General features: G+C 39.0%; 1 protein-coding gene across 5 annotated transcripts in view; it reads right to left on the reverse strand.

The window, feature by feature from the left end:
- Positions 1-2,625: 2,625 nt before the first annotated feature.
- The window catches only part of FRMD4B (FERM domain containing 4B), a 312,466-nt gene continuing 287,183 nt past the window's right edge, over positions 2,626-27,908 (reverse strand). For 3 of the 5 annotated variants that reach the window (XM_087431319.1, XM_087431320.1, XM_004419911.3), the window contains 12 exons: positions 26,951-27,027; positions 24,658-24,796; positions 24,031-24,172; positions 23,078-23,211; positions 22,863-22,982; positions 21,250-21,478; positions 18,353-18,409; positions 16,982-17,129; positions 13,789-13,908; positions 12,089-12,900; positions 8,649-8,781; positions 2,626-4,311 (listed from right to left, as the gene is read on the reverse strand). In XM_087431319.1, the coding sequence (XP_087287445.1) occupies positions 4,191-4,311; positions 8,649-8,781; positions 12,089-12,900; positions 13,789-13,908; positions 16,982-17,129; positions 18,353-18,409; positions 21,250-21,478; positions 22,863-22,982; positions 23,078-23,211; positions 24,031-24,172; positions 24,658-24,796; positions 26,951-27,027 (2,232 nt within the window). In that variant the 3' untranslated portion in view covers positions 2,626-4,190. Of the gene's footprint in view, positions 4,312-5,350; positions 5,443-8,648; positions 8,782-12,088; positions 12,901-13,788; positions 13,909-16,981; positions 17,130-18,352; positions 18,410-21,249; positions 21,479-22,862; positions 22,983-23,077; positions 23,212-24,030; positions 24,173-24,657; positions 24,797-26,950; positions 27,028-27,908 lie in introns of all 5 variants that reach the window. The other 2 variants (XM_087431322.1, XM_087431321.1) reach the window with 2 other exon arrangements.

Raw genomic sequence — 27,908 nt, forward strand, 5'->3', positions numbered from 1 at the left:
ATTCACTCAATTTTCATTAATATATTTTTAAAAAATTCTTGTTTCCTTCCCCCACTGTAGAAAAATTGTTCCTGGAACAAGGTGGTAGTAGTTTAGAATTTGAAGTTTGACAAGTCAGGATCTATTTCCTGCTTTTCTCCTAATAGCTGAGTGACTTTTGGCAAATCACTTGACGTTTCTAATTCCCAGATTCTTCATCTGTAAAATGGAGATAATAGCACTACATACGTCATTGTGCTGTTTTGTGGGGATTAAATGAGCAAATAACATGTAAGGCACGTTAGCACAGTGGCCTGGCACACATTGAAGTAGAATTCTACAAATGCTAACTCATTTTTGCAGCAGGATATTCTTTTCCTTTTTCTGCTTCAGGGTGGCACAAGGATGTGGGTGGAGAGGAGGCAGAGTAGTAGGAAAAGACCTATGGGAATGCAGGAGGGGACAGGAATGGAGCGAGAAACATGAGAGAGAAGGGGCTCCACAAACTTTGAGCTGAAAGACGAGTTAAGTTTTGCATCATCTTCTGGGCTCCATGTATGTGTTAAAGGATTCTTCTCTCTGGAAATAAACTGCATCTCCATACCCTGTGGGATAACAGGGGACCACAAATGACTTGCCTTATTAACAAGCACGGATATAGCACCTCCTTTGATATAACGCCAGGTCAGTGCAACTCAAAGGGTACTCTAGAGGCTCTGTTACTGGAACTTGGGACAAGGCAAGCGCAGAGATTGAGAGTCAGTGTTTAGAAACTTTGATTGCAACTTGACAAGTAGTTTTAAGTCTCATGAATCTAATAATAAATAGGAATGTATACATATATATATTTTTTAAGTTATTTATTTTTTTTGTGAGGAAGATCAGCCCTGAGCTAACATCTGTGCTAATCCTCTTCGCTGAGGAAGACAGGCTCTGAGCTAACATCTATTGCCAATCCTCCTCCTTTCCCCCCCCACCCCCAAAGCCCCAGTAGATAGTTGTATGTCATAGTTGCACATCCTTCTAGTTGCTGTATGTGGGAGGCGGCCTCAGCATGGCTGGAGAAGCGGTGCGTTGGTGTGTGCCTGGGATCCGAACCCGAGCTGCCAGTAGCGGAGCGCACGCACTTAGCCGCTAAGCCACGGGGCCGGCCTGGAATGTATATTTTTGTATCTGTTTGTTATTTCACTTATCAATTCATTTTTTTAAATCAACTTTTTTCCTTTGGTAATTCACTTTTATTTTACTTTTTAAAACTATAGGCCCACAATGGTTGGAAATTTTAAAAACTGGGCTTTTGCCACTGATAGTTTGAAAAGCAGTATTCTAGAAAATAATCCAAACTTTTCTAGTGTACTGAAGAAAGTCATTATTCTAATTCTGAAAGCTCTTAAAGACTGACATTGGAGGAAATTCTTTAGTCTGAACCTTTGTTCCTAAGAACAGGCCAAACTACTAGTTAAAAACAATACTGGAATCTTTATTGCTTAAAACATTAAGGTTTTATGAATACAGGGAAGAATTCTGAATAATAGTCTCAATTATAGAAAAAAATTAAACATCAAGGAAGGTGAGGCAATGTCTAAAATCAACCTCGTAAAACATACATCTTTCTGAGGTAGATCAATATATATTGATATGGACTGAGGCCCAAGATGTATTAGGTGAAAAGACAAGTTATAAAACTGTACTTGTAATACGATGCTATATTTTAAACAAAATGACCATATGCACAGAAAAAATCTGAACTAACATACAAAAAATAATTTTTATATCTGGTAATGTTAGGCTTACAGGGCACAAAACTATGTTTTTATGTTATCTATTTGCTTCATGTGTGAATTTAAAATTTTTACTGTGTGTATATGATATTTTGTAATAAAAACATATCAATATGATAGATTGAAAAATTTACCTCTGTGACTTTTTGGTTATTAATAAACATACCAATAATGTGATTGAGAGATGATTTTCAAAAAAGATAGGGGGAAATCATACAGCAGGCCTGCTGCACTTCAATTTCTATATCTTCTTTTTTCCATTTGGGAGCCAAGTTCTATTTGTTCTTTCAAGGTGCACTTGCAATTCTGAGCATACCATTTCTTGAACAGGAAAACGTTCTTTTCATGTAAGGTACTTGCACGGAGATATTAAGGTCTCCCTACATTTCACTTCCCATTCCCCTCTCCCCATTGTGCGGGATAAAACAATGTCCGATGAAATAGTTTCTGGAATTTAAAAGACTTTTTGCCAGTCTGTGAAACTAGGATGAATTACTTGTTACAAATAAACAACCTTCGCAATATTACGAAGCCTAAAAATTCACGTCAGTCTTCCTCAGTGAGGCAATAAAACTACCATATTTCATCAATTCTAAGACAATTTTATAGTGAGACACAGCATTATCTTATGTCTCACTGGAAAAGAAAAAAACACTGCCAAATCAACTAGAACATGCCATCAATCAAAAGATGCACTGTGATTTCAGAGATGTAGACATGAGAAAAAATGTGCATCTTGGAATCAATAAAATACGGTAATACCATGACTAAAAATCTGCAATCTTGTCCAACATGATTATTTGAAGTAGTGCACTTTAAATTGCTTTGTATGGACCCTGAACATAAATGGAAGAATACGTAAACATTTTCAGTAGCACACCTTTAGTTTATTGACCTATGTATAAAAATAATAGGTCTTAAAAAGGCAGAACAGTAAAAGAATATGCAAAAGGGTATTTCTGTTTCTAGAAGGCTATACAAATATGCAAAAAGGAATAAGTTATCTTTTTTGCATGTCTTCTTTTGTTCCAAATTTTTTCCCCAAACTTTATTTTTAATGATACAAATGACTAAGGACCAGTTTAACAAATCATCTTTATGTATATATTACATGCTTTGGAATATAGATAGAAAATGTTCCAAAAAGGTTGTTCAGAAACTTCTCTATTCACAATATGAACAAGAAACCTGTATAAAAGGGGGGGAAGGAGCACCTTTTATGGAATTTTGAAGCAGAGTAAAGATGACAAAAACGATCAATCTGAATATGGAAATATTTGTTTAAAAAAAAAACCTACAATAAACCATAGCTAATTAGTTCTTCCAAGGAAAGTATGAGGTAGTTTTAGCCTCATAATTAAATCTACTGCAGCTTGGAGTCTTTTTTTATGAATAATCTTGTTTTCGTCACTTGGTGACTTAGAACTACCTGTGGAATCCAAACAATATGCTTAATTTTCTAACGTTCACCATTTTAAGGCACGCAATTCATCTAAAATGATGTGTTTCTGTTTTTTTGTTTGTTTTATGTTCTTTCTGTATCACCTTAAAATATTTTTTCAAACTCTTGATTATTAAACTTTCCATATCAAGTCTGCCATTTCAAATGACAGCCAAGTTGGAGAGCTACCAGCCTGAATAATAGCTCGTCATGCCACTGGTGTAGAAAGAAAAAAGGAACGCAGTGATATGTACCTTAGAAAATTCTCCAAGCAGAGTTTGTCAATTATTCAGTGGGCTGCTTCATTTTCCCCAGTCTGCTACCATAAATTTATATTACAGGATGCTACAGCAATAAGTCTTTCTGGAACCCATTTTATGGTGCTTATGAAAACCATCACTCTTTACAATATCCTAAAAACATTTACACTCATTCCAAACTTCATGAAAATCCAACTTTTCTTCAAGTAATTTTCCAATACTGTCTAAATTGTTCGTGTCTGTGTAGAAATAGCATGATATTCTTCACCAGCTCACAAATTCAAACTTGCTGATGGTGAGGAATGACTCAGGAGCTTCTAGTTTCCCTTCTCTCATCGTTCTGAATTGTGCTCTGAAATTTCCCCTCTCCTTCTTTCCTATTGGAGACCCTGAACGCACTTTTCATAGTTTTGAGGTTTGCCTTCAACAACTTTAATCCCTTAAAAAGTGCCTGCTATTGATAAAGGCCTAATCCTCCTTGGCAATGGTTCAACGTGTGGTCCAACCTTGCTTTGTTAGGTTAGCGCCTGGACTTTGAAAGGCAAGTCGTTGTTCAGGGGCTCTGTGAGGCTTAATGTGTGATTCACTTCCAGGGAGAAGTAAGTCCTCTCTTCAACCTCTGATGCCTTTGGGTTTCTAAAGACCAACAGCCTTCTGGGAAGACAAACACATTTTGCAAGGCACACTAGTGTGAGAATGCAGTGCTTGGTCAGGAGGTCCAACTGCAGTTCAGACTAATGTTCCAGGCTTTGAATCTTCATGCCAAAAGAGCCTCTGTTCACTACTCTCCAGGCTGTCTTCCAACCGGTTTCCATCTGTCCTGTCCAGTTGACCGGTCTCTGTGTACTGTCTATTAAAGGAAACCAGGAAAGTTATTACCTGTGGTCATTTTTGTTCCCAGAGTACAAAGATTACTGCACTCAAAGAAGTTAGTAGAAAGCACTGTTAAGAAAATTATCCAAAACTTGGAAATAAGGCCAAGGATGACTGCGTGTTCTTTCAATGCCATACTGGCGCATCATCCAACAGGCCCATGCAAGGATTATTTAATTCTCTAGAGAGAGATACCTTTGACTTACATTTAGCATTGGATTAGGACCCGGATTGTGTTAAGTTGCATGTTAACTTGTGGGTTTTTGTTTGGAAGAAATACAGATAACTTCTGTCTAGTACAAAAGCACAGTTTTATTGCCCTGTAGGACACTAACTGGTTTTGTATCTAATTTAGTAATCTTATTCCAGCATTTTCTCTTTGTGTTGAATTCAATCTCTTGAATTCTCTTTGAACCTGCTTTACCATTCTGTTAGTTCTCTCATTAATGAGTTAAATAAATCTGACACATGCTCATCTCCTTGTGTGAGAGCCATATTTTTAACAACTTAAAAAGTATTTTGATAGCCACATTTTAAGTATTCTTCAAATTAAGGGAATGTACCAGATGTTTTCCTCAGGGACAAATGAATATATTTAGAGGGAGGCAGGCACACCTCCAAGGATATTTTACAATCCTAGGGTGTATGGGTTATGTGTAAATTGGAAACAGCATCACATTTAAAGATCATAGGCATATTTGGATGGTATATCCAAATAAGAGCATCCTATTATACAAACCATGAGCAAAACCTCATTCTTGTAATAGTAGTTTAGGATAGGTTAGATAGTTAGTAGCCTTCTTTTTATTTTAAATTTCAATGTCTTTTTAGTTAAGGTGATAACAAGCCTTTGGAAGAAGAACTTTGGAAATAAATACTATATGAATCCAGATATTTAGTGTTTTCATCTAATATAAAAAACAAAGTCAGATTTCCTTAACTTCACACATCAGTCAGAGCAAGCAAAACTCCTGCTATGGAAGAAGCAACACACAGATTGGAGGGACTGTACTTACTACAGCTGGCTACCCTTAGCAAAAGAGAATTTAAAACTGATCTCATTTCTGGAGACACAACCATTCTCTGGGACAGAAGCCCTCGGTTTTGCCTAGTAACAGGTACAGTGAGAAAAGAAAAAGAAAGAAAAATGGAAAGCAGGAAGTGAAGAAAAAGTTATTTGAAAACCCAGTTTGCAGCAGTAGAGGCAAGAATTTGAATATATTATATACTAGATAACATAAGAGACTTCAACATTTCTAATTTTGGAGAGTTGATATCACTGACAATTATACCAAATCCTACTAGGAAAAAAATTTTTGTTGGTAAATATCTGGAGCTTTCTGTAGTATGAAGACCTGGACACTCTGGGTGAAAGGATTCTCTAAATAATATGCACTTCACTTATTTAAAAAAACACTCATCTATTGCTAAGCATTTCAAATCTTTGACTTAGGGACAGATCTAAAGTTTTTCATTTTTATCTTGGAACCCAATTCCTCTCTTGTTTTAAAAATAATGTTTTCATCAAAAATAACTTATGCAATTTTTAAGCAAATTTCTAAAGCTTTATAGATGATTGTTATTTTACTTGCCTTGTTAATAGGTCAAGTTAAATTGATCAGACTGTATTATAATGAAAAAAATCCTAAATAAACAAATGAATGGAAATAAGCACTCCCATAACTCCATGGCTGGTGGGGTAGGGGGGTAAACTGGAAAATCTTCCTGGGAAGTGTGAGTTAGAAAAAATACACTTTTCAATTTAATCCATTAATTCTACTTATTGGAATGTATCCTAATTCAGACAAATATTTTGCATAAAAGATGTTAACAGCAGCATTACTTAGAATAAAAAAAAAGAAAATCTAAAAACCACTCAAATTCAACATATAGGGAACTGTTAAGGTATGGTATATTTTTGAGTGGAATATCATAGCGATCACATAAAATAAGATTTAAAGAGATTTTTTAAAAAATATATGAACATGTTTATGTTATGATATTAAGTAAAAAAACCAGGATGTAGGGGCCAGCCCAGTGGCGCAAGCGGTTAAGTGCGCGCGCTCCGCTGCGGCGGCCCAGGGTTCGCCGGTTCGGATCCCGGGCGAGCACCAACGCACCGCTTGGCATGCCATGCTGTGGCGGCGTCCCATATAAAGTAGAGGAAGATGGGCATGGACGTTAGCCCAGGGCCAGTCTTCTTCAGCAAAAAAAGAGCAAGATTGGCAGATGTTAGCACAGGGCTGATCTCCTCTCAAAAAAAAAAAAAACAAAGCACCAGGATGTAGAATTTCATATACAACAAAAGATGTAAAATTGTATGTATGATATCATTATGACTACGTTAAAAATGAATACAGAAAGGGCCCAGTCCTGGGGCTGAGTGGTAAAGTTCCACACACTCCGCTTTGGTGGCCCGAGTTCACGGGTTCGGATCCCGGGTGCGGACCTATTCCACTCACTGGCCATGCTGTGGTGGTGTCCCATATACAAAATAGAGGAAGATAGGGACAGATGTGAGCTCAGGGCTAATCTTCCTCAAGCAAAAAAAGAGGAGGACTGGCAACAGATGTAAGCTCAGGGCGAATCTTCCTCAGCAAAAAAAATAAATGAATAAAAAAATAAAAATGGATTCAGAAAAATGGAGGAAATGTACCAAAACGTTAATAGCTGCTATCCCTAGATGGTAGAATTATGGGTAAATTATTTCCTACTTACTTATCCCTTTATTATTTTCCTAATTTTCCACAATGAGCTTATATCATATATGTGCATGCAAGTGCATGCGCGCGTGCGCGCGCACGCGCACACACACACACACACAATAGGGATGTTTAAATAGCTTCTAATTTCCTGTACATTATGCCCCCTCTGATATAGGACTCCCCTATCAAGCCGTCTTGGGCTGGCTGAAATAGATGGTCAGACTTGGTAAAAACATGTTCTCTAAAAATGTTTAGCGCTTCCTGAGTCCAATGAAAGTGGTGTTAAGGATATTAGAACTGTCTTATGCACTGAATGTTTCATATCATTTCTAAATAAGTCAACAAAAAGAAAAGTATAAAAACACAAAAACTATTAGCAAATGTTTTATGCAAAATGATGAAAAAATTGACTCAAAAAAGTTCAGCTCAAATTTTGGGCCAAAGTCATTTTAGTTCTTACTCCTAACTCATTTTCAAGCATAATTTACAGAAGTCCAAGCTATTTGATGTCCTCTGAGGTAAATTTTCATTAAAATTCTATTTTGAGCGCACCCTTTGTTGAGTTGAGACAATTGGCCTAACATTTCAAGCCAAGAAAAACTCCCACGCAATATGGAGAAGAAAAATAAGGTTTTTGGAGTTGAATATCTTCAATTTGCTTATAACACTGAGTGCTTTAATAAGAAACTAATGGCTCAAATTCACCGATACAGACACGTTTATAAGTTATAGTCTGTGTAAGTCTCCTATGCCTGAAGCAATCTGACTTAAAGAAAACAAAATTAAATTTTCTAAAAAAACCAGAAAATGTTCTACTTCTTGGCACCATGGGTGTGGATTATATTCTGTGAGAAAGCGATAGGAAGAAATGACCTCTTTAAACTTAACTCCTCTGTATACAAAAATTGAAAAACATGTCATTCAGAATTTGCAATCTTTTTTTAAATTACATTTTAACGAACTGTTCTTCTATATTTCCTCTAAATGTTTAGAGAGAACTGCTTTTACAGACAAATAGGACAGCTGGCTGAATCTGTTGCTTCTTAATGAACATAGGGTCAGACACAAAAAGGCAGCAAATGTTTGAAATCAAGCCCACCAACTGTCTGGGAGGAATCTTGGTATGAACAGCCTTTTCTGAAATAGAGATATTTTTCCTGCAAGCTTCCAGAAGAATCTTAAACGGATACATCAACAATACAGTTTTAAGTACTACAATAAAAAAAAAAAAAAAACCCTTCAAACACACAATTTAATGTACAGAACTCTAAGAACAGGGTCAAATTCGAATGAGCTAGATTAGGAGTCAACAAACTTTTTCTTAAAGGGCCAGGTATTTTTGGTTTGTTGGTCACACGGTCTCTGTTGCAACTACTCAACTCTGACCTTATAGTGTAAAAACAGCCATAGATAATATATAAATGAATGAGCAGGGTTGTTGTCCAATAAAACTTTATTTACAAAAACAGGCAGTAGCTGGTTTTGGCCTGTAGGCTATCGTTTGCCAACCCTTGAGCTAGATCACTTAGCATTCATAAAGTAAAACAGGATCCCTGAATTCTTTTGACCAAGTATAGGCTACTAGAATTCTCAAGCATTGCTTCCTCACCTGCCTGGAGAGGGCAAAGGATTGTAGATGTTGCCATAGCAGCTGGTGGAAGAAGACCGTGTAGGGGTCTCGTATTCAGATAGCCCTAGGGTTATCTGGGTCCTCCAGTTCCCAGAAGCATTTGTAGAAGACACTAGAAATAAAAATAAAAAGAGATAGAAAGTTAGTGGAAATATTCAAAGCGAAAATTGTTCAGGCCATTTAGATGTACATTATAATCAGCTGTGCGCAGAGCAGAGCTTAAGAGCCAGTGTTTGGAATCAACAGAGTTCCTATTCCAATGTGGTCACTTACTGGCCATGTGACCCTGGGCAAATAGCTTATCTTCTTTAAGCCTCAGGTTCTTCATTTTTAAAGTGGGGATAATAATATAAATATATTACGTATAGGCATGATATGAGAATTAAATAAAGTAATATATGAAAATATTTAAGCACTGTGCCTGGTACAGAGTAAGCACTCAATAAATGATAACTACTAATATTATTATTAACAGGAATAAGGTTAATTAAAAGACACGCTATAAAAAATAACCCAAAAGACAATTCAGAAAAAACAATTCTCATATATTGAGAGGATCGTCCCATTCCGGCCACGGTGGCTGGATACACAAGGCTTCAGTTGTAAAGGTAAGATGATGAGTTTGAATTTCTTGGAGGCCTTTGGGGGAAAAGCATTCCATAAGTTGACTTGTTGAGACTGGACTGTTTACTCAGCCAAAGGCAACACTGGCCACTAGTAGGATCTAGGCAAATTTTCTGCCGTTAAAAAAAAGGTGGGGAGGAGGGGAGGGTAACTAGCATAGGAAGGATTTCAGGAAGAAGAGATTTAGTCCTACTGAGGCACTGAACTGGAACAAGACAAGGGTATAATTTTGGGAGCAAAGCCCCATGAATGCCTCATTGCTGGGCGTTTGCTGTCCTCTCTATAAAACCAGTCCTGCTCCATGCCTAGGATGCACAAGGTGACCACAATGCTATGCTAGTCGTCCAAGACTCAAAAAATCAGCACCGCTCATGGATCATTCCAGCTCTCCTCCACTTCCTGTTCCTAGCAGCCAACTTCCTCCTCCTCTCTCACACCACGAAGCACTTGTGACTAGTGTGGGACAAACACATTTCAAGACTCATCTGTGGCCCTGGGATGCCATGAGGTTTTGACTCAAAGATGTAACAGTCTCACTTTGAGCTCCCAAGAACGTTTCATAACTCTAAGTCAGGGGCTGTGAGGCTTGGTGGTTAAGATGTCAGAGCTGGGACAGAATTCCCACTCCAGCACTTACTAGCTTTGGGGCAGGGTCATTTAAACCCCACAAGCCAGAATTGCGTCAGCTCCAAGATTAGGATAATACTAATAAACATAACAACAACGCTCACCATATAGAACTATTGCGTACATGAAATGAGATAGTGTATGTAAAGTGCTGGGCATGCTGTGTGGCACATAGTAAATGGCTGTCAATACTACTGAAACTGAGTCACCAAAACACTGGAAGTTACTACAAAACCCCTGACTAATTTGGCAAATAACTGGAACCTTATCTCTCCTTGCGAATGGCGCATGCCTGTTGTGATATATTTCTGTAGCCATAAAATGTAGGCAGGAATGAGGAAAATTCCAAAAGGAAATTCTGGGAACACTGATTCCATCCCTCTAATTCCTTAAAAAAAGTGATGCCTTTTGGTCAATGGGGTCAAATCCTACTGGTATCGGCAAGGATCCTACCAGGTCTGAATCAGGAAGTGTTAACTCCATTCTCCCCTTTGCCCCAGACACTGAGCCAACGGCCAGGAATGTTGAGATTGCCGAGTTACACCTGCTTTCTCCCTGGCCTCACAGTGTAACGAGGCATTACCCAGCCCCGTGCCCTGATGACCATCCACGCACATCTCAGCCTTCCTGGTTTGATTCTTTCTCTGTAGCATTATGCCCAAATTTGGTTTCTGAAAGTTGCTCATGCAACGCCCTGAACTTCAGCGTGAAGAAAGGCATTCTTAGATCAGAGCCATAAATAACCAGAAATAACTCCAGGTGCCTTTTCATACGTTAGATGTAGCAATAGATGGGAAGGCCTTATCGGAAGTCCAAAGTTCTACACAAACTTGAACCCAAATAGAAATCTCCATGGAAATGCCTCTTGTCAACAAGCTTATGAAACTTTTAAAGGTACAGTTTTCACTACTACACAATGATTCGGGAATCTCTGTGGATGTCTCACTAGGGTGTCACACTTAAAAGAGGGGACAAGACTCATGACCTCAGGTTTCAAGAATTCATTCATTTCTTAGAGCTTTACTATTGCTTAATTTTCATACCTTCCCCTGGCTGCTAACTAGACTGTGAGCTCACCAAGGCCAGGAACTGGTTCAACACTGGCTCCTCGGCATCTTGGACGTGCCTGCTTGTTTGCTGAACAAATGAAGCCATAGGCAGACATTCCTCTTATGCTCCCATTTCTCTACTTAAAGTACGTAGCACAGCTGGGGGTGTCTAGTAAGTCCTCTACAAACGTTAGTGAATTAGGGGCCAAAGTCAATGCACAAACAGAACATCTCTAATCAAAATTATCTTTGAAAATCCCTTAAATCAACTATAAAGTGGAGTATATATCGAGTCAAGACAATGCAAAGTACTTAGAACAGTAATAGGAACAGTCCTTAATAAACGCCAGCTGCTATCAGGATTATTAGAAGACTTATGCAGGTACCTGAGCATTCAAAACAGCTATTAGATGATCGAATTCCTGGTGGTGAACAGGGAAGGATGTATAACTCGAATGTTTTCTGCTTATTTGAAGGGTTTACTCTATTCTTTTTTTGTTTTGTTTTGTTTTGAGGAAGATTAGCCCTGAGCTAACATCTGCCACCAATCCTCCTTTTTTTTGCTGAGGAAGATTGGCCCTGGGCTAACATCTATGCCCTCTACTTCCTCTACTTTATATGGGACGCTGCCACAGCATGCCTTGATAAATGGTGCGTAGGTCGGCACCCGGGATCCAAACCTGTGAGCCCTGGGCCGCCGAAGCGGAGCGCACAAACTTCACCACTACGCCACCAGGCCGGCCCCTACTCTATTCTTTTAATATATCAAACCTCAATGACCTGAACGCATTTAAGAGATGTGACTGTCAATATGAGACCTGGAAAGACAAAACATGTGAAAGCCTCTAATATAGGGCAGCATACAGAGTAGGTGTCCAATAAATGTTTGTTGGATTTGAATCTACAACTTGCTTCATCAGACTCATGTGGCCCGTGTTCTTTGGAAAGCTGTAGGGAACTGTTTTTAAGTTGGTAATTCTTATTGTGGTTCCACCCAACTGCTACCACTCTCATGACCTTGGGTAATGGGTCTTATGATCCTTGAGGAGAGTGGCTTCCCGTGGACGGAGGACATGGTAAATTAAATCCAGGTATTAAGAGCCTCCGCAGTATTCTTACCTGAAGAGTAGGAAGATGCTCGACTGCTTGGAGAACAGGGTACTTGCAGCCCGGCAAACCCCAGGTATCTCTGTGAGCCCCTGTCTGAGTCAAAGCTAGTCTGTGGGCTGTGCCCCTGCTCCTTTTGCCCAGACGCCCGCTGGTACCAGCCACGTAGGTGCTCTGCAACTAATGCCTTGTGGATGTTTTTGGTGATGTGCTCCGACTTGGCAGCTGCCTTCCTTGGCAGCCGGAGAGTTGCATATGGGTTGTGGGGCGCCCGGTCAACCTCGTCTTCATGAAAGGACCTACTGTAGTCCCTTTGCCGGTCGTATCCATAGTGGGCTGAGGACCGGTAGGAAGGGTTGACACTGTACTGTCCCTCAGTGTCATTCTCATAGACATAGCCACCACTGTAGTAAAGATCACACTCTGCATACGGCGCGTACCCGGCAATATAGTAACTGGAAGAAGGCTGCTCCTGACTCTTTGAGTAGATGCCATTCCTCAAACTATCCTTTTGTGCTAGGTTTGGCATGCTTCCTGAATTTGAAGTGGTAACGTTCTGTTTCTTGGACCTTCTCCGACCCCTGGCACGAGTGTCCAGAGTCTGGGTGGTGTAATAGGGGCCGGCAACTGGCGTCACGCAGTAATACTCTGTGCTTGACTGGCTGGTGTAGGAAGACCCGTCATCGAGGATTTCTGTGCTGCTGCTTCTTTGGGATTTGGAGAGGGAGAAAAATGGCTTATCGTTGTCCATCTCAGAGAGCAGGTGGGACTGGGACTCGAGGCTTCCACTCCGCTGGCGGCAGTGCTGAGATGAAGATTCAGGTCTGAAAGAGGAGAAAGGCAAACTTGTAAAAGAGAAAGAAGGAAAGGAGCACCAAAAGGAGGAAAGAGACCACCACGCTGAATGATTTAACAGCTCTTGAACTGCAATAGGACTTTCAAGGTTTCCAAAGCTGACTGGCACAACAGAAGCCATCGGTTCACATAACCCATTGGTACACACGTAAGTTCATTACCATGGTCAAAATGAGAAAAGAACCAGGTTCCGTCAATTGTGCAATCCACATCCTTTCTTGAGGCTAGGGAAGATAAACTGATGATGTACAACCCGCACCAAAGCCTAAGAAAACCCCACACGTCTTTGGAGAGTCCTCTCTTCCACCAGGAGAGCAGGATACACAGACTAGAGTGGAGGCAGCACTGCACGGTGGAGCAGGGCCTGGGCTCCAATGTTGGAGATATCTGGGTTGAGTCATGGCTCTGCCATTTCCCAGCTGTGTGAGCTTGGGCAAGATATTTAACCTCTCTGAATCTTGCTTCCTCCTCTGTAAAATGGGGACAAACACAGTCTCTAATATCTAAAATTAGGCTTGTTGTGGGGACTAAATAGTATAGTCCCTATAAAATAGTTAGCACAGCCTTCAGCAAACACTTCAAAATGTTGCTATTGCCATTATCTCCATCTTCACCATTGAATAACGCATGGCAATGTCTGGTTGGGAAAATTAAGGTACGAAAATATCCAATATATACCCAAAAAAGTACATTTTATTTGCCGACATATTTGAAACTGTGGGTAGAAAATGTAGATCCATAAAATAGGATCCTGTTGCAGGAAGTACCTTAAAATGATTTAAAAACACAACAACGTGAAACAAAACCTTAAAGCAAAAATCAACAGAGCCAAAGCAACTGGAATGAAGGGCTCTTACTCCAAGTGGCTGCTGCTGTAGGCGTTTCGGGTAAGAACTGGTGTGGTGGGCATGCTTCGTCCTCCCTGGGGCCGCCTCTCCAGGGTTTTGTAAGGGCTGCTATGTGTTGACAGCATTTCTCTGTGACGGGAAAAAGAATTCAGGAAATGATGAGCCTCCCAACATCTCTGGCAAACTTGTCACAAGCTGATTTGAAACTTACTGGAAACTGAAGGAAAGGGAACATAGGGAGAAACTTAGGAAGGGCGACTTTGTGGTTTAGTATTTGGTATGTCCTACATGAGGTTTAGGGGAACATAAGTGGTCTGGCTCTCTGAGTCATGAAAATGAAGGAAAAAAATAAAAGACTTTAAAAATAGAGTGTACTGAATAAAATAGACTGAAAGCAAGTAGAGGAGTGGTCAGTAAACCCTTTTTCTAGAAAGAGTCTAATAGTAAATATTTTTGGCTTCGCGGGCTAGATGATCTCTGTCTCAACTACTCAACGCTGCCCTTAAAGTGCGAAAGCAGTGGAGACAATATGTGGTGAGTGGCGTGGCTGTGTGCCAATCACACTTGACTATCAACACTGAAATCCAAATTTCATATAATTTTCACATCACAAAATATTATTGCTTTTGATTTCTCCTCCAACTATTTAAAAATATAAAAACCATTCTTAGCTCATGGGCCATAGAAAAACAGGTTGCAAGACGGATTTGGCCAGTGGGCCGTCGTTTACTGGTCCCTGGACTAGAAGGAAACATTCTTAGACCACTTTGCCCACTTCCCCACACAGCAAGAACACGATTTGAAGTTAATTTTTTAATTAAAAATGACTTGAATAAATTTTTACATATTACAAAAGCATGCCAAGTTCATTGCAGAAAACAGATAAAAAAGAAAAATTTAAATGTCCATAATCTGATACCTCAGATACAGCCAGTAAATATTAAATGTTTTCAGATATTTTTCCTAAGCTGATACTTTTTTGTGTGTGTGTGAGGAAGATTAGTCCTGAGCTAACATCTGTTGCCAATCCTCCTCTTTTTGCTGAGGGAGATTGGCCCTGGGCTAACATCCTTGCCCATCTTCCTCTACTTTATATGGGACGCTGTCACAGCATGGCTTTACAAGCAGCGCGTTGGTCCTCGCCAGGATCTGAACCTGTGAACCCCGGGCAGCCAAAGTGTAGTGCGCAAACTTAATCGCTACACCACTGGGCCGGCCCCCAAGCTTATACCTTTCAACAACAAAAAATGAGATCTTACTGTATATTTTCTTTCAAACCGCACTTAAAAAAAAACAAAACTTGCATCTAACATTTCATGTTGCTTAATAGGTGTCTACAATGTTATTTTAATGACTGCATAGCATTCCATTGTAAGGACTTACCATAACTTATTTAAACAATCCACTAGTTGAGCATCTGGGTTATTTTCAATTTGTCAGTAGTATAAACCATGTTGTGATGAACATTCTGTAGTTAACTCAATGGGAAAACTTCCCATAAGTGAGATTGCTGGATCAAAGAGCAAACTCATCTTAAGCTATCAGCGATGTGGGCATAATAATTTTTAAGATAATGATTCCCAGTTATAATTCTTCCTTTTGCTGAAAAGGCTTTGTTTTCTCTAATATAATACATATGCTTGTTCAGAGCAATCTAATAGAACTTTCTTCAGTGATGGAAATGGGCTATATCTGTGCTGCCCAATCTTATAGCCACCAGCCACATGCGCCTATTAAGCACTTGAAATGTGGCTAGTATGACTCAGGAACTGAATTTTTTATTTTATTTACTTTTAATTAAATTGGACAGCACAGCTGTAGACACCTGGATCTCTACTGTTTAAGGCAACAGTTCTTAAATGCTAATCCACAAACTGGGGCTGAGAGATGATAATAGTTTTCACTGGTCTTTGACAAATTAGCAATATAAAGTGTTGGTTTTATGTTTAAAAGTGAAAAATTATTTAATCGAAATAATCTTCCTTTCTTTTGAGATTAATTTCCATCTTCACTGAGATGCGGTATAACATATTGACTAAAATTACATCACAGGTTTTGGAGTCAGGCTACCTCGGTTCAAATGCTGATTCCAAAATTTACTAGTTGATGAACCCAACAAGTCATCTGTGCTTTCTGTCCTCAGTGTACTTATATGTAAAGAGTAAGGATAGTATTCTTACCATCAGGATTGTTATGAGGATTAAATTCGTTAATATATATTAAAACACTTTGAACAGTGTCTGGCATATAGTAAGTGCTCAATAAATGTTAACTTCATGTTGTTATTATTATTATGACAATGGATGTATTTTTGATATTTAAATATTTTTTCCCCATGAAATCATGGTGCTGTTCATTCTGATTAGGCAAAGTAAACAGTTGGTAATTCTATCTTGAGTCCTATTTAAAAAAAATAGTATTAATCCATGCAGCCAAATTCTGGGAATCACTGGTCTGTCATCTTTTTTTTTTTTTTGTGAGGAAGATCAGCCCTGAGCTAACATCCGATGCCAATCTTCCTCTTTTTGCTGAGGAAGACTGGCCCTGGGCTAACATCTGTGCCCATCCTTCTCTACTTTATATGGGACACCGCCACAGCATGGCTTGACAAGCGGTGCATCAGTGTGTGCCCAGGATCTGAACCTGCGACTCCTCGGGTCGCTGAAGCGGAGCGTGCGCACTTTAATGGCTGCGCCACCGGGCCAGTCCCTCTGTCATCTTTTTAAAATCTGGTATTATTGCCCTGATAATACTTACCTGAGAAACTTGAGAAAAATGTTGTATTATCTACTTTACAGATGAAAAATGAGTTGAAGTCCCATTTTTATTTGAAAGATCAGAAGTCAGTCTGTCACTTGGTTTGGTAAAATGGTAAATAATGACCGTTTCTGGAGAGCATGCGTTATGAAACTGAATTTTGGACTCTATACCCAAATCCAGATTATAATTGATATCCCTATAATTTAACATAAATCAAACAGACTTTAAAATCAAGGAAACAGCCCAATTTTTTAAACAGAGCTCTTAAAAATACTGCCATTTGCTGTCACCAACAAATACCTGGGCTAGTTTCTATGCTTCCGTTTTACAAAATAACCCCTTCAAAAAGAATAAATAAGATAATACAAAAATGAGTTGACTATCTTGGAGCAAAGATCTGATAGCTGCGAGGCAATCACTTACTGATGAAGTGACTTCTCACCTGGACTGCCTGGTATCCACAAACTGTTCGTTGATGGACGACTTTCTGAAATGGATTCGCTCAATACCCAGAGACTTGGGGGGAAGAATTCTTGGGGAATGAGGTACTGAACTTGATCGCTGCCCAGCAAGAGTGAAGGAGTCATTGGCTAAAATAAGTAAATGAATGAATGAATGAATAAGTATGTAAATAAAGACCTTCCCAATACTTCCTAAAAAAGAAATCAGAAGATCTGGTGAATAAAGTGTTCTTCCAATGATGATGTTTTTAGAAGTACATAACTTGCAGGAAATTTATTTTTATATTGTATATACTAGAAAAAAGAAATTAATGAATACTCTTGTGGGGCCTGACCCAACTTTTGCCAATTCAATAGGTGCCCCTCTGAGCAAAGAAATCACCCAGGTGGAAAGGGTGATACTATAGCTTTTCTAAAGTTATATTACAGAAAAACCCCAGTGTGTAAAGGGCTAAGAGGAAGTTGGCCTGGATCATTTTTGTTCAACTTTCCTTTTAAAGCTCTTAGGCCTCGTTGGCTGAACAAAGGTTCATCGTATCATTGAAAGTGATGAAACTGATGTATGCTGAGTCATTAGAGACTTATGTCTCCCACTGATATTTGTATTTTCAAAGGGGAATGACAAGCATGACTAAACCTCAGCTCAAAGGAAGAATTTTCAAATGGTGGAATTTTATGCACCATAAAACTTAGGGGGAAGGTAAAACAGTAAGAGTTAGTGGCTTCCCTGAATTCTTTAAATAACAGTAGATAGGTAGCCACTCCTCTGCGTAAATGCAAGGAATTACGAGGAAATACTCTATCACTTGATATGAAATCCATTCTATCATGAAATGTGTTGAACAAACACAGGCCACCACAAAAGATATGGCCTACCTCTATGAAACCAACACAATGACATGTAACCCAATTTCTAAAATGTGTATTTCTTACTAAGGAAAATAAAATAAACTCCCGGTTATCCAGAATACAGTGATTATCAAGGTCTACACTATAATTTCCTGGTTCGATATTGGACTCCAAAAAAAATTATAAGATGTCACCATTGAGGAAAGCTGGGTGAAGGACTCTTTGTATTATTTATGCAACTCCTTATGAGTCTATAAGACTGACTTACGTTATGCTAGTCTGATTCCCTAAAGTCATGCAATTTGTAGGATACTGTATTTAATGCTAAGTTAACCTGTGGAGAAGTTAATTGTAATCTCCCTTTTCCAACCATTTTACGTAAATGTAAGTTAGTTGATTCTACTGTTCCCAAAAGAATAACCAATGGGCTTTACTTAACTAAAAAAATTATCTTAATATTTCAGAGTATATAACATTTAAACCAAAAAGGGGGAGCTACTTACGATCATCATAGGTGGTAGTGTCAGACAAGGAGCTGCTCTCTGATGGGATTATGTCTTCTGTGAATAAAAATAAGCGCCATTAGTATAACTGTGCATTTACACACCTATAGTGAGTTTAATAAAGCAATTCTCAGTGGAGCGCATCTTATTTTATTTCCATAAATGTAACTAATTACAGTGCATTAAGAATAATTAACTACTATAAGAACGAACTCATTTACTACTGAAGATATAAACATCTTACATATTGTACAAATATTACATTGGACTATTTCTTAAAATGGAACAAACCTCAAGGTAGCTTTGGTTTTTTTCGTGTGTGTGAGGAAGATCAGCCCTGAGCTAACATCTGCCAATCCTTCTCCTTTTGCTGAGGAAGACTTGCCCTGAGCTAACATCCGTGTCCATTTTCCTCCATTTTATATGGGACGCTGCTACAGCATGGCTTGACAAGCGGAGCAGCAGTGCGCGCCCGGGATCCCAACCCGGGCTGCCAGCAGCGGAGCTCGCGCCCTTAACCCTATGCCACCAGGCCGGCCCCGTAGCTTTGGTTTTCAATCTAGCTTCTACACAGAATAAAATCTTTACTCCATACATTGAGTGCTTACAACCGACAAACTGGAAAGAAAAATCATGCCATTCATGCCATAAATGCTAAATGTTATGTAAAATACACTTGAACTCTCGTTAGAGAATCTGCTGTTAGTATAACTTATTTTTTGACCCCTCTCCTGAAGCAAAGGGCCTTTTCTTAACAGAGTGTGGACACTTTGTAGTGTACGAGCTTTTCAATTAGACCAGGGTTTCTCAACAGTGGCACTACTGACATTTTGGACTGCATAATTCTTTGTTGGGGGAGCTGTCCTTTGTAACGTAGGATCTCCAGCCTCTACCCGCTGGCTATCAGCAGCACCCCCATGCTCAGTTTTGACAACCAAAAATGGCTGCAGACATTGCCAAATGTTCCCTGGGGTGCAAAATTGCCCCTGGTTAAGAACTACTGAATTAGACAGACCTGGGTTCAAATCTTGGTTTTGTCACTTATGGACTATGGGACCTTGGGAAAATCACTTCTCTCTCTGAACATCATTTGGCTCAACTCTAAAATGGGGATAAGAATAACACCTAAAATATAGTACTAAGGTGAGCATTTAATGACATAATGGACGTAAAGCCCTTAGCCCAGCTCCCAGTGCAGGACAAATGCTCAGTAAATGTCAGCTATACTTATTACTTTTATTACCCAGACACAGTGTTCTGGTGAAAGAACTCTGGTGATTGGAAATGCCCATAATGCTCTGAGTATTACTGGTGCCCAATAAATGTTAAAAAAATGTATTTAGTAAAAAGAGACATCTCAGATGTGTTGATCTGCTTTGGCAAATAATTCCATACTCTGTCAAGTACTGATAAGGTTACAGGCAAATACGACACCTCAAGGTAAGCTTCAAAGCCATTATGAAGGGACTCTCCCCCATCCGATCTCAAATGTCAGTCTCTACCAGAGCCAGGCGGACTATCTCTTAATTGGACACACAGTGGAGCTTGGAGGCGAGGTGCCAGTATACTTAGCTGTCAGGCACCCTTAAAAAAAAATCTACCCAATATATGCTCAACCGTTGGCACCATCTGCTGCCCAAATGTCAGTCACTGTAAAGGAGAACACTTGAATCTTGTACAGTTTGGGAATGAACGGGCCATAGCAAATGGTATGAAAGTTAAGTGCACTGCTAATCACCCATCTCTCTAGGTCCAAAATGTAACCACTGCCAAGGCCCACTGGATTTTGCATTCAGAGTCAAAGCCATCCTAAATTCTCCAGCTAACACTCCAGTTACTAACACTTATGTGTTGATGTCTCTGCATTCACTTTCCAAAAGTCGTATCTCTGCTTTGTAAATCATATGCCCTAAACCTGAGTGTCCTTTAAACCTAGTTGCCATATTCTGTCAAATCTAAGATGTATAATTATTTTACGTCCCAGTAAAAAAAAGAAAAAGTACTGCCAACCATAATTGTAGCACACCATCTAGTATAAGATAGTATCCCAATTTCACAGATGTTTAAATGTGGAAAAAAATTAGTCTTGGAATCAAAGAAATATAATTGTATTTCAACCAATAATCAAGGCTGAAAATCATGCTAATAAACGACGTAAAGGCCAACTGGACTTGAAATCTACCTAAATGAGATTTCTCTGCTTCTTGTCCCGAATATGCAAGTCTTAGATACATAACGTTGAGGATTTTGAAAATATAGAGAAGTATTAAAAAGAAAATTAAGCTACTTGAAATTCCACAACGATTAGTATTTTGAAATATTTCCCAACCAGTCTTTATGTGTGCATATTTATACAATGTCAAGATTATGTTGTGGTTACAATTTTGTATGCTGCCTTTCTGCATTTCATGTTATATCATGACTATTTGCCCATATCTTTAAATAGGCTCCATAAATGACAGTAGTTGGCAGAGCACTTTTCTATCCACCAATGTTGGATAGGTCCTTAAAAAAATGTATGGCCTGTTGCATTAAAAACCTTTGAGAAACTAGTGGGGAGAACCCAGCTCTTAATAACCTGTGTCGTCAAATGTATTTCTTGCAGCGACCTCAGGCCAGTTAGAGGTGAATCTGTCTTATTATGAACCAATATTTCTGTGCAAGGTCTTTCATCCTGAAAATTAAAGCAATGGAATAGTATAGTATTACAAGAGTGAGAATGACACTGAAAATCAAGTTTACGTACCCGTAACTGAAATTCCAAACTGTTTTTATCCTGGGAAACTTACTTTTAATCCTGTTCTTTCTTTTATCTCTCACCAAATGAACTGGTTTGGAAACACCACATACATCAAGAGTATCGAGTATGTGACTCAAAAACCTGACTTATTACTAACCTGGTAAAATAACTGTTGCTTTCTGGCTGGGTTTCTTTCCACATCTAATTCGGTATTCATTTATTGCATTTTCAATCTCCTGAAGCTTTTTCACTGCATCCGTGTAATCCTGCTTTCGTTTTTTCTTCACGGTTTTGCAAAGGTCTGGCTCACTGGCAAGTTTCTTTGCAGCTTCAACCAGCTTTTGCTGTATTAAGAAATTGCTCTCCAGTTCTTGCAAAGCAGGATCCTGCATTTATACAATGATACTGTTTTATTTTTATGGACACATACAGTCACTCTCACATGCACTGGATAATAAATAAAACTTCTTGTGCATTCATAGATCAGATGCTTTTTGAGAATAAAATCTTCCTAAGTTTTACTGCATAGGTATCCAAAAAACACTTTCCTAGAAGACAAGACCTCCTTTAACCATTTACTTAAATTTCTCATTAGTCCGAACCTCTTTCCTTTTCAAAGAAGGGAATGTCCTTTCATTCATTCAGTTGGTTGGGAGAAGATCATATTTTTTCAAGAAAGTATTCTTTTTTTTGTTTCTTTTTTGTGAGGAGATCAGCCCTGTGCTAACATCTGCCAATCCTCCTTTTTTTTTTTTTTTGCTGAGGAAGAACTGGCCCTGGGCTAACATCCGTGCCCATTTTCCTCCACTTTATATGGGATGCCGCCACAGCATGGCTCGCCAAGCAGTGCGTCGGTGCACGTCTGGGGTTCTGAACTGGCGAACCCCGGGCTGCCACAGCAGAGCGCGCGCACTTAACTGCTTGCGCCACCGGGCCGGCCCCTCAAGAAAGTATTCTTAACCCAAGATTCACAGATACAGAAAGTTATATTCACGTGCAAAGCTTTAGAGACAGATAAATTTGGGTTTGATTCCTCTTTCTGGTGGTTCCTGGTTGCATGACCCTGGACATACTGCTTAATTTTTTAAGGCTTCAGTTTTTTTCATTTTAAAATGGAGATAACATCTACACATTGCTTAGCTCAGAGCTAGGTATACAGTGAGTACTCAACAAACAGCAAAGCTTATTATTGATGGAAACTGCTATCATTTTCTAAAGGCAAGATGGCTAAATCTCTGCAAGAAACATGAATAGGGTCATACTGTCTGATGACATGCCAAGGAGAAAGTACACTTTATACTGGCTAACAAATCTTTTAATTTTATTATACTTGAGTGCTATACATTTATTACCCCATTGAATACTCCATGTATCCCTGAGAGGGAAGAACAATCATTACCCCCATTTTTAGATGAGGAAACTGGGATCAGAGAAATGAGACTTCAGAGAGGGTTAACTATTTGCCGAAGCCTGCTTAGTTTTAAGTGAAGAGTCTAATGGTGGAGTTCTTAATTCTTATAATAGTATTTCTCAGTTTATAAACATTTGGGGTGCATTTGATGTTCTCTATGTTCGGGGGAGTAAAGTAGCGAGAAATAACTCAATTTTAATTGGACTGTGCATGCAAGAAAGAATTCAATTTGGTCTACACTATCAATTTCAACTGGTGAGATAAAAAGGTATAAAAACCAAAGGAACAAGTCAACCACACTCAACCGACTGCTTTTTTGTCTCATTGTTAACAGAAATGCTCAGAGCTGGCGCACATACCTCTTCACTCGGCAGCAAGTTGTCATCTAATTTGAACGAGGTACCGACACGCCTTCTGATCTGAGGAGGTTTCTCACCTATGTTCAGTGGATACTCCTTTGGTATTTTGCCTGTGAGCTCCTGTAAAACAGGACGGAATCAAGGGGGGATAACTGACACTGGCCGGAGTTGTCAAACACAATTTGAAGAGTCCAAAAAAAGCAGAAGACACTCACAGCCTCCCGCAAACAGATCTTCTTAAGCTCCTCAACTTTTTTCAGGAGTTTTTCTTGCAACAGCTTTTCCTTCTTCTTGAGTTCAAGGATTTTCTCTCTCTTTTGCTCCTCACTAACTTCTGAGTCTTGAGAACCTGGGGGGATAGGAGAGGGGGCAGGGAAGGTTTATACAAAGCATGTTTCCTTCCTTTTCGAAGGACAAAGGATTTTAAAGCCAAATCTGCTATTAAATAATAGTTTATTTCTTTTCTCCTTGTTTCCGAACATAATAAAAGGAAACTGGAGAACATTTTCTCATGCTTCTGGGCATCAAACAGAGCCTAGTAATAAAACGTGCCTTTTGCATTGTGGCTCAGTCATTTTAGAAGCAATGATAAAATGCTTCATGTTTCAGACACACCCAAGGAAAAATTTCATTTTTCGGAGCAGGAGAGAAGGTAAGATGTTGCTTGAGATAGTCATCCAGAATGTTCTTTTAGAAAGCAAGCAAGCAAGGCAAAAGAACGTTCTGTGCTTGAGATGCACAAGTTGACAATGGGATTTAGATGGGAAAATTCATGTTAGTGAAGTTATACGTAGTCATAAGAGATTCCAGAATTTCTACAGAGGAAGGGCTTAGGGGCAGCCATCACACTGAGGTGTGGTGGTTCAAAGTTTGTAGTCATGTTTGACTTTATATCAAATGGAGAATTAGACAACTGTCTGTATCAAAAACTAACTATCAAGGGAAGAACCTGATGGAATTTATGGAGAGAAAATATTCTTTCATCTCTAGGCACTCACTATCTTTGCATCCAGTGTTCCTTATACAACCTGACTATTTATAATTTAATTTTCTTTACACTCTTTTTAAAATTAGTTTAAAATTTGTATTCAAAACTGCTGCATACGATAAAACAAAGTGTGAAATAAAATAAAGATTGCTTATACGTCCTCTAATCCCAAAATGTTACCTGAGGAGATTAAACTGCCATTGCTTGCCATGATAAATTGACTTTTTGCTTCCAATGTCACCGGTTTCGAGACCCTTGGTGTTCCCGTCTCTGTCAAATCCATGGCGATATCGTCCAAACTCCTGGCTGAAGGAATTTTTGCCTAACATTGAACAACATTGAAATGGAATTAATTCGATTAAACCTATTTCAAATTAATAAAAGAATTAAATTACTGTAGAATAAAAATGTCAACACAGAGGACAATTTAGAATTTTTATATAGTAAAGAGACACTCCTCAGAAAAAAAAATACAAGACAAGCCTTGCAGCTAAAATGTTTTAATAACTATGCATGATTGTCTCTCACGGTACAGCTCTATCGTTAACGTTAAAGGGTCACCAGCAACACCACCAGTGTACACACACATGCGTGCCAAAAAGTTGGTAAATCTTACAACTTTTATATCAGGCTATATATTGCCCATCTTTTAAACGGAAGAAAAATTAAAACAGTTGGTAGTAAAGTTAAAAAAAAACTCAACAAAAACCCACGTGCTTGCATCTTTTCTGAGAAAGCTTATCTTCTGAAGAGAAAGCAAACGAGGAACAGGAGTTCGTCCCTCTAGAAATGCTACTAGTTGCTTACTTTGCTTTGCTTCCGGTCCAAGTAGAACTGATGCTGACTAATTGCCATTACCCAGATGGACTTGATGAGGGAAGAGTTTGCGTACCATGTTTGCACAAAGAGGCCACTTTGCCCAAACGTTCTTCTTGACACCGAAATCCTGAAATATTAAGGAAAGTACTCAAATTATTCACCTCTGGGCCAGCGCGACCCAAAATGTACCCAGTGAGTAACGTTGTTAAAAAGCATTCTTTTTCATTGCTATTCTGCTGCCACACTCTTTCTCTATTTTTTAAAATTGAGGTCACATTGGTTTGTAACACTATATAAATTTCAGGTGTACATCATTATATTTCGATTTCTGTATATACTACATAGCGTTCACCATCCAAAGTCTAATTACCATCCGTCACCATACACATGTGTGTGCCCTTTTACCCCCTCAGCCCTCCCCGCTCCCCACTTCCCCTCTGGTAACCACCAATCTAGTCTCTCTATCTATGTGTGTGATTGTTGTTGTTTTTATCTTCCATTTATGAGTGAGATCATACAGTATTTGACTTTCTCCATCTACTCTTATGCTGACAAAGCCCAAGTTTCTGAATTTCTCCTTTTATGACAAAACCAATCACACCTAGGTAACAGCTTTCCATAAAACAAGCATATTAAAAAATGCATACATACACACTCAAAAGCAGATTAAGAATTAGTCAAATTAGAGGCTGTACTAAAAACATTTAGTTAAAAACCACAGGATGTGCAACCATCACAAAAGGTTGGGAATAAAGGTGATAATATTTTAAAAACAGAGCAATGGGGCCGGCCCTGTGGCTTGGTGGTTAAGTGCGTGCGCTCCGCTGCTGGCGGCCCAGGTTCAGATCCTGGGCGCGCACCGACGGACCACTTCTCTGGCCATGCTGAGGTCGCGTCCCATGTACAGCAACTAGAAGGATGTGCATCTATGACATACAACTATCTACTGGGGCTTTGGGGAAAAAAATAAATAAACAAAAACAAAGCAATGAAGGAGGATGAAGGAACTGGATGAAGGCGTCAAAAGGTATAGACCTCCAGTACTAAGATAAATAAATCCTGGGGATGTCAGGTACAACATGATGAGTCTAGTTGATGCTGCCGTATGGTATATTTGAAAGTTGTTAAGAGAGTAGATCCTAAAAGTTTTCATTACACACACAAAAAAGTTTTTTTCTTTTTTTTTGGTATCTGCACAAGATGATGGATGTTAGCTAAACTTATTGTGGTAATCATTTCACAACATATGTAAGTCAAGCCATAATGCTGTACACCTTAAACTTATACAGTGTTGTATGTCAGTTCTATCTCAATAAGAATGAAAGAATAAAATAAAATAAAGACAAAGCAACCAAGACCTGAGGCATCAGCACCTTCGTCAAGGTGAAAGAGCATCTCAGTTCTAGGCAGGCTTGTCGGGCTCCGAAATTATCAGAGAATAAATATAATAATATCGTCTGAAAATATGCAAGTCCAAAACTGGTCCAGAGTACTGCTAATGTACCAGATGAAAAGAGGAGAGAGGGTCAGAGGAAGAGAGAGCATGAGAGAAGGATGGGGGAGAAAGGCAGACAGACACTGTGTGTGGAGGGAGAAAGAGACCAATCAATGTTCTTTGCAGGAATTTAGCTTATCTCTTTGGGTCATCTTTTTGTCACAGCTGTTTCCCCCATCCCTCTGACCTCCAAACATCCATAAATGCATCTGAAAAGCAACCACTGAGGAGTGTTAAAGAATTCCTCTGAAGAGCTTGGAGAGACTACAATCCTGACTTCAATTCATGTTGATAACTTGGCAACTGTTTTTTTTAAGTGATCAGAAACACCAAATTTAAAAATGAGCAAAGGATCTGAGAAGACACTTCTCTAAAGAAGATATACAATGGCCAATAAGCACATGAAAAGATGCTCAGCCATCATTAGTCACGAGGGAAACGCAAATCAAAACCAGAATGAGCTACCACTTCACAGCACCAGAATGGCTATTAAAAAACACATACACACAACTAAAAATAACAAGCGTTAGAGAAGATGTGGAGACTAGAACCACATACACTGCCGGTGGGAATGTAAAATGGTATAGCCCCTTTGGAAAACAGTCTGGCAGTTCCTCAAAAGGTTAAAGAAAGAGTTACCATTTGACTCCCCACTGCTACTCTTAGGTATATACCCAAGAGAAATGAAAACACATGTCCACGCAAAAACTTGCACATGAATGTTAACAGCAGCATTATTCATATAGTCAGCAGGACCATATAGAGAAAAAAGGCTGTGATCCTCACCTCCGTGGATCATGAACTTCAACAGCAAATTTTTTCTCACGGAAGTATAAGTTCTCCAGCTGTTTCCATTGGAATAACTACGAAATTAAGAAAACAGAAAAGCCACACAGCTTTAATTAATGTTAATTTTTACTATATCTAGAAATCAGCTTAATAATCAAATAAGCAAGAAGGTACGCTAAGATTAAGCATGAATATGTGATGTGATCTTTTTACAAATCAACTACAACCTGAAACTATTTTACTCCTTCTTCTGATAGCAATTTTCCCCTCACCAATAAATCTTCCTTGAACAATAAAACCAGGCAACTGTGGGGAACATGCATACTATTTTTCCTCTGACTCAACTAAATAAAAGTTAGTAAGGAAATTCGTAGATTCCAGTAAGCACATGCCTTCTGATCAAAGATGTTGACTTCATATTTAAATGGAAAGATATTCAAAGGGATGTTTCAATGAGACCACAGATTAAATTTCAAAAGAATGCAAAGTGAAAGTAAAACAGAACCCCAAGCAGGGGTGATTCTCCGTGACACTAGTTTCCCCGCCTACAGGAGTTCCCCTAAATTAGACAGAAAACTAGCGCCAGGAATTGGAGGCAGAGGTGAGGTGGGGGTGAAATGCTGGAGCCGCCCTCTTCGTTCCTAAGCTTCCAGTTTTTGTAAATAGATCCCACTTCTATATTCGCGCTGCTAACATTCTAAAGCTGTACTCAGTGTTATTTGTCAGCTGGTTGGAAGAAACAGACTTCACTAGCAATGTCCATTTGAAAACCAAATAATTTGTAAAAAGCAGCTCATTCACAGAACTGAGTGTGCCCTGCTGTATTTTCTGGGCTTATTTGCAACCCCTTATGTGAGACCTTGTAGTAGCCCGAGCCTCAGCTTGTCTCTCAATTTGGACTTGATAGTTGAATTCCTCTTCTCTGTCTCCAGTCTTGATGATTAGGGAAATAATA

Source organism: Ceratotherium simum, chromosome 5 (genome assembly GCF_057802395.1).
Source record: "Ceratotherium simum simum isolate JZ-2026a chromosome 5, ASM5780239v1, whole genome shotgun sequence".
Classification (NCBI taxonomy): Eukaryota; Metazoa; Chordata; class Mammalia; order Perissodactyla; family Rhinocerotidae; genus Ceratotherium; species Ceratotherium simum.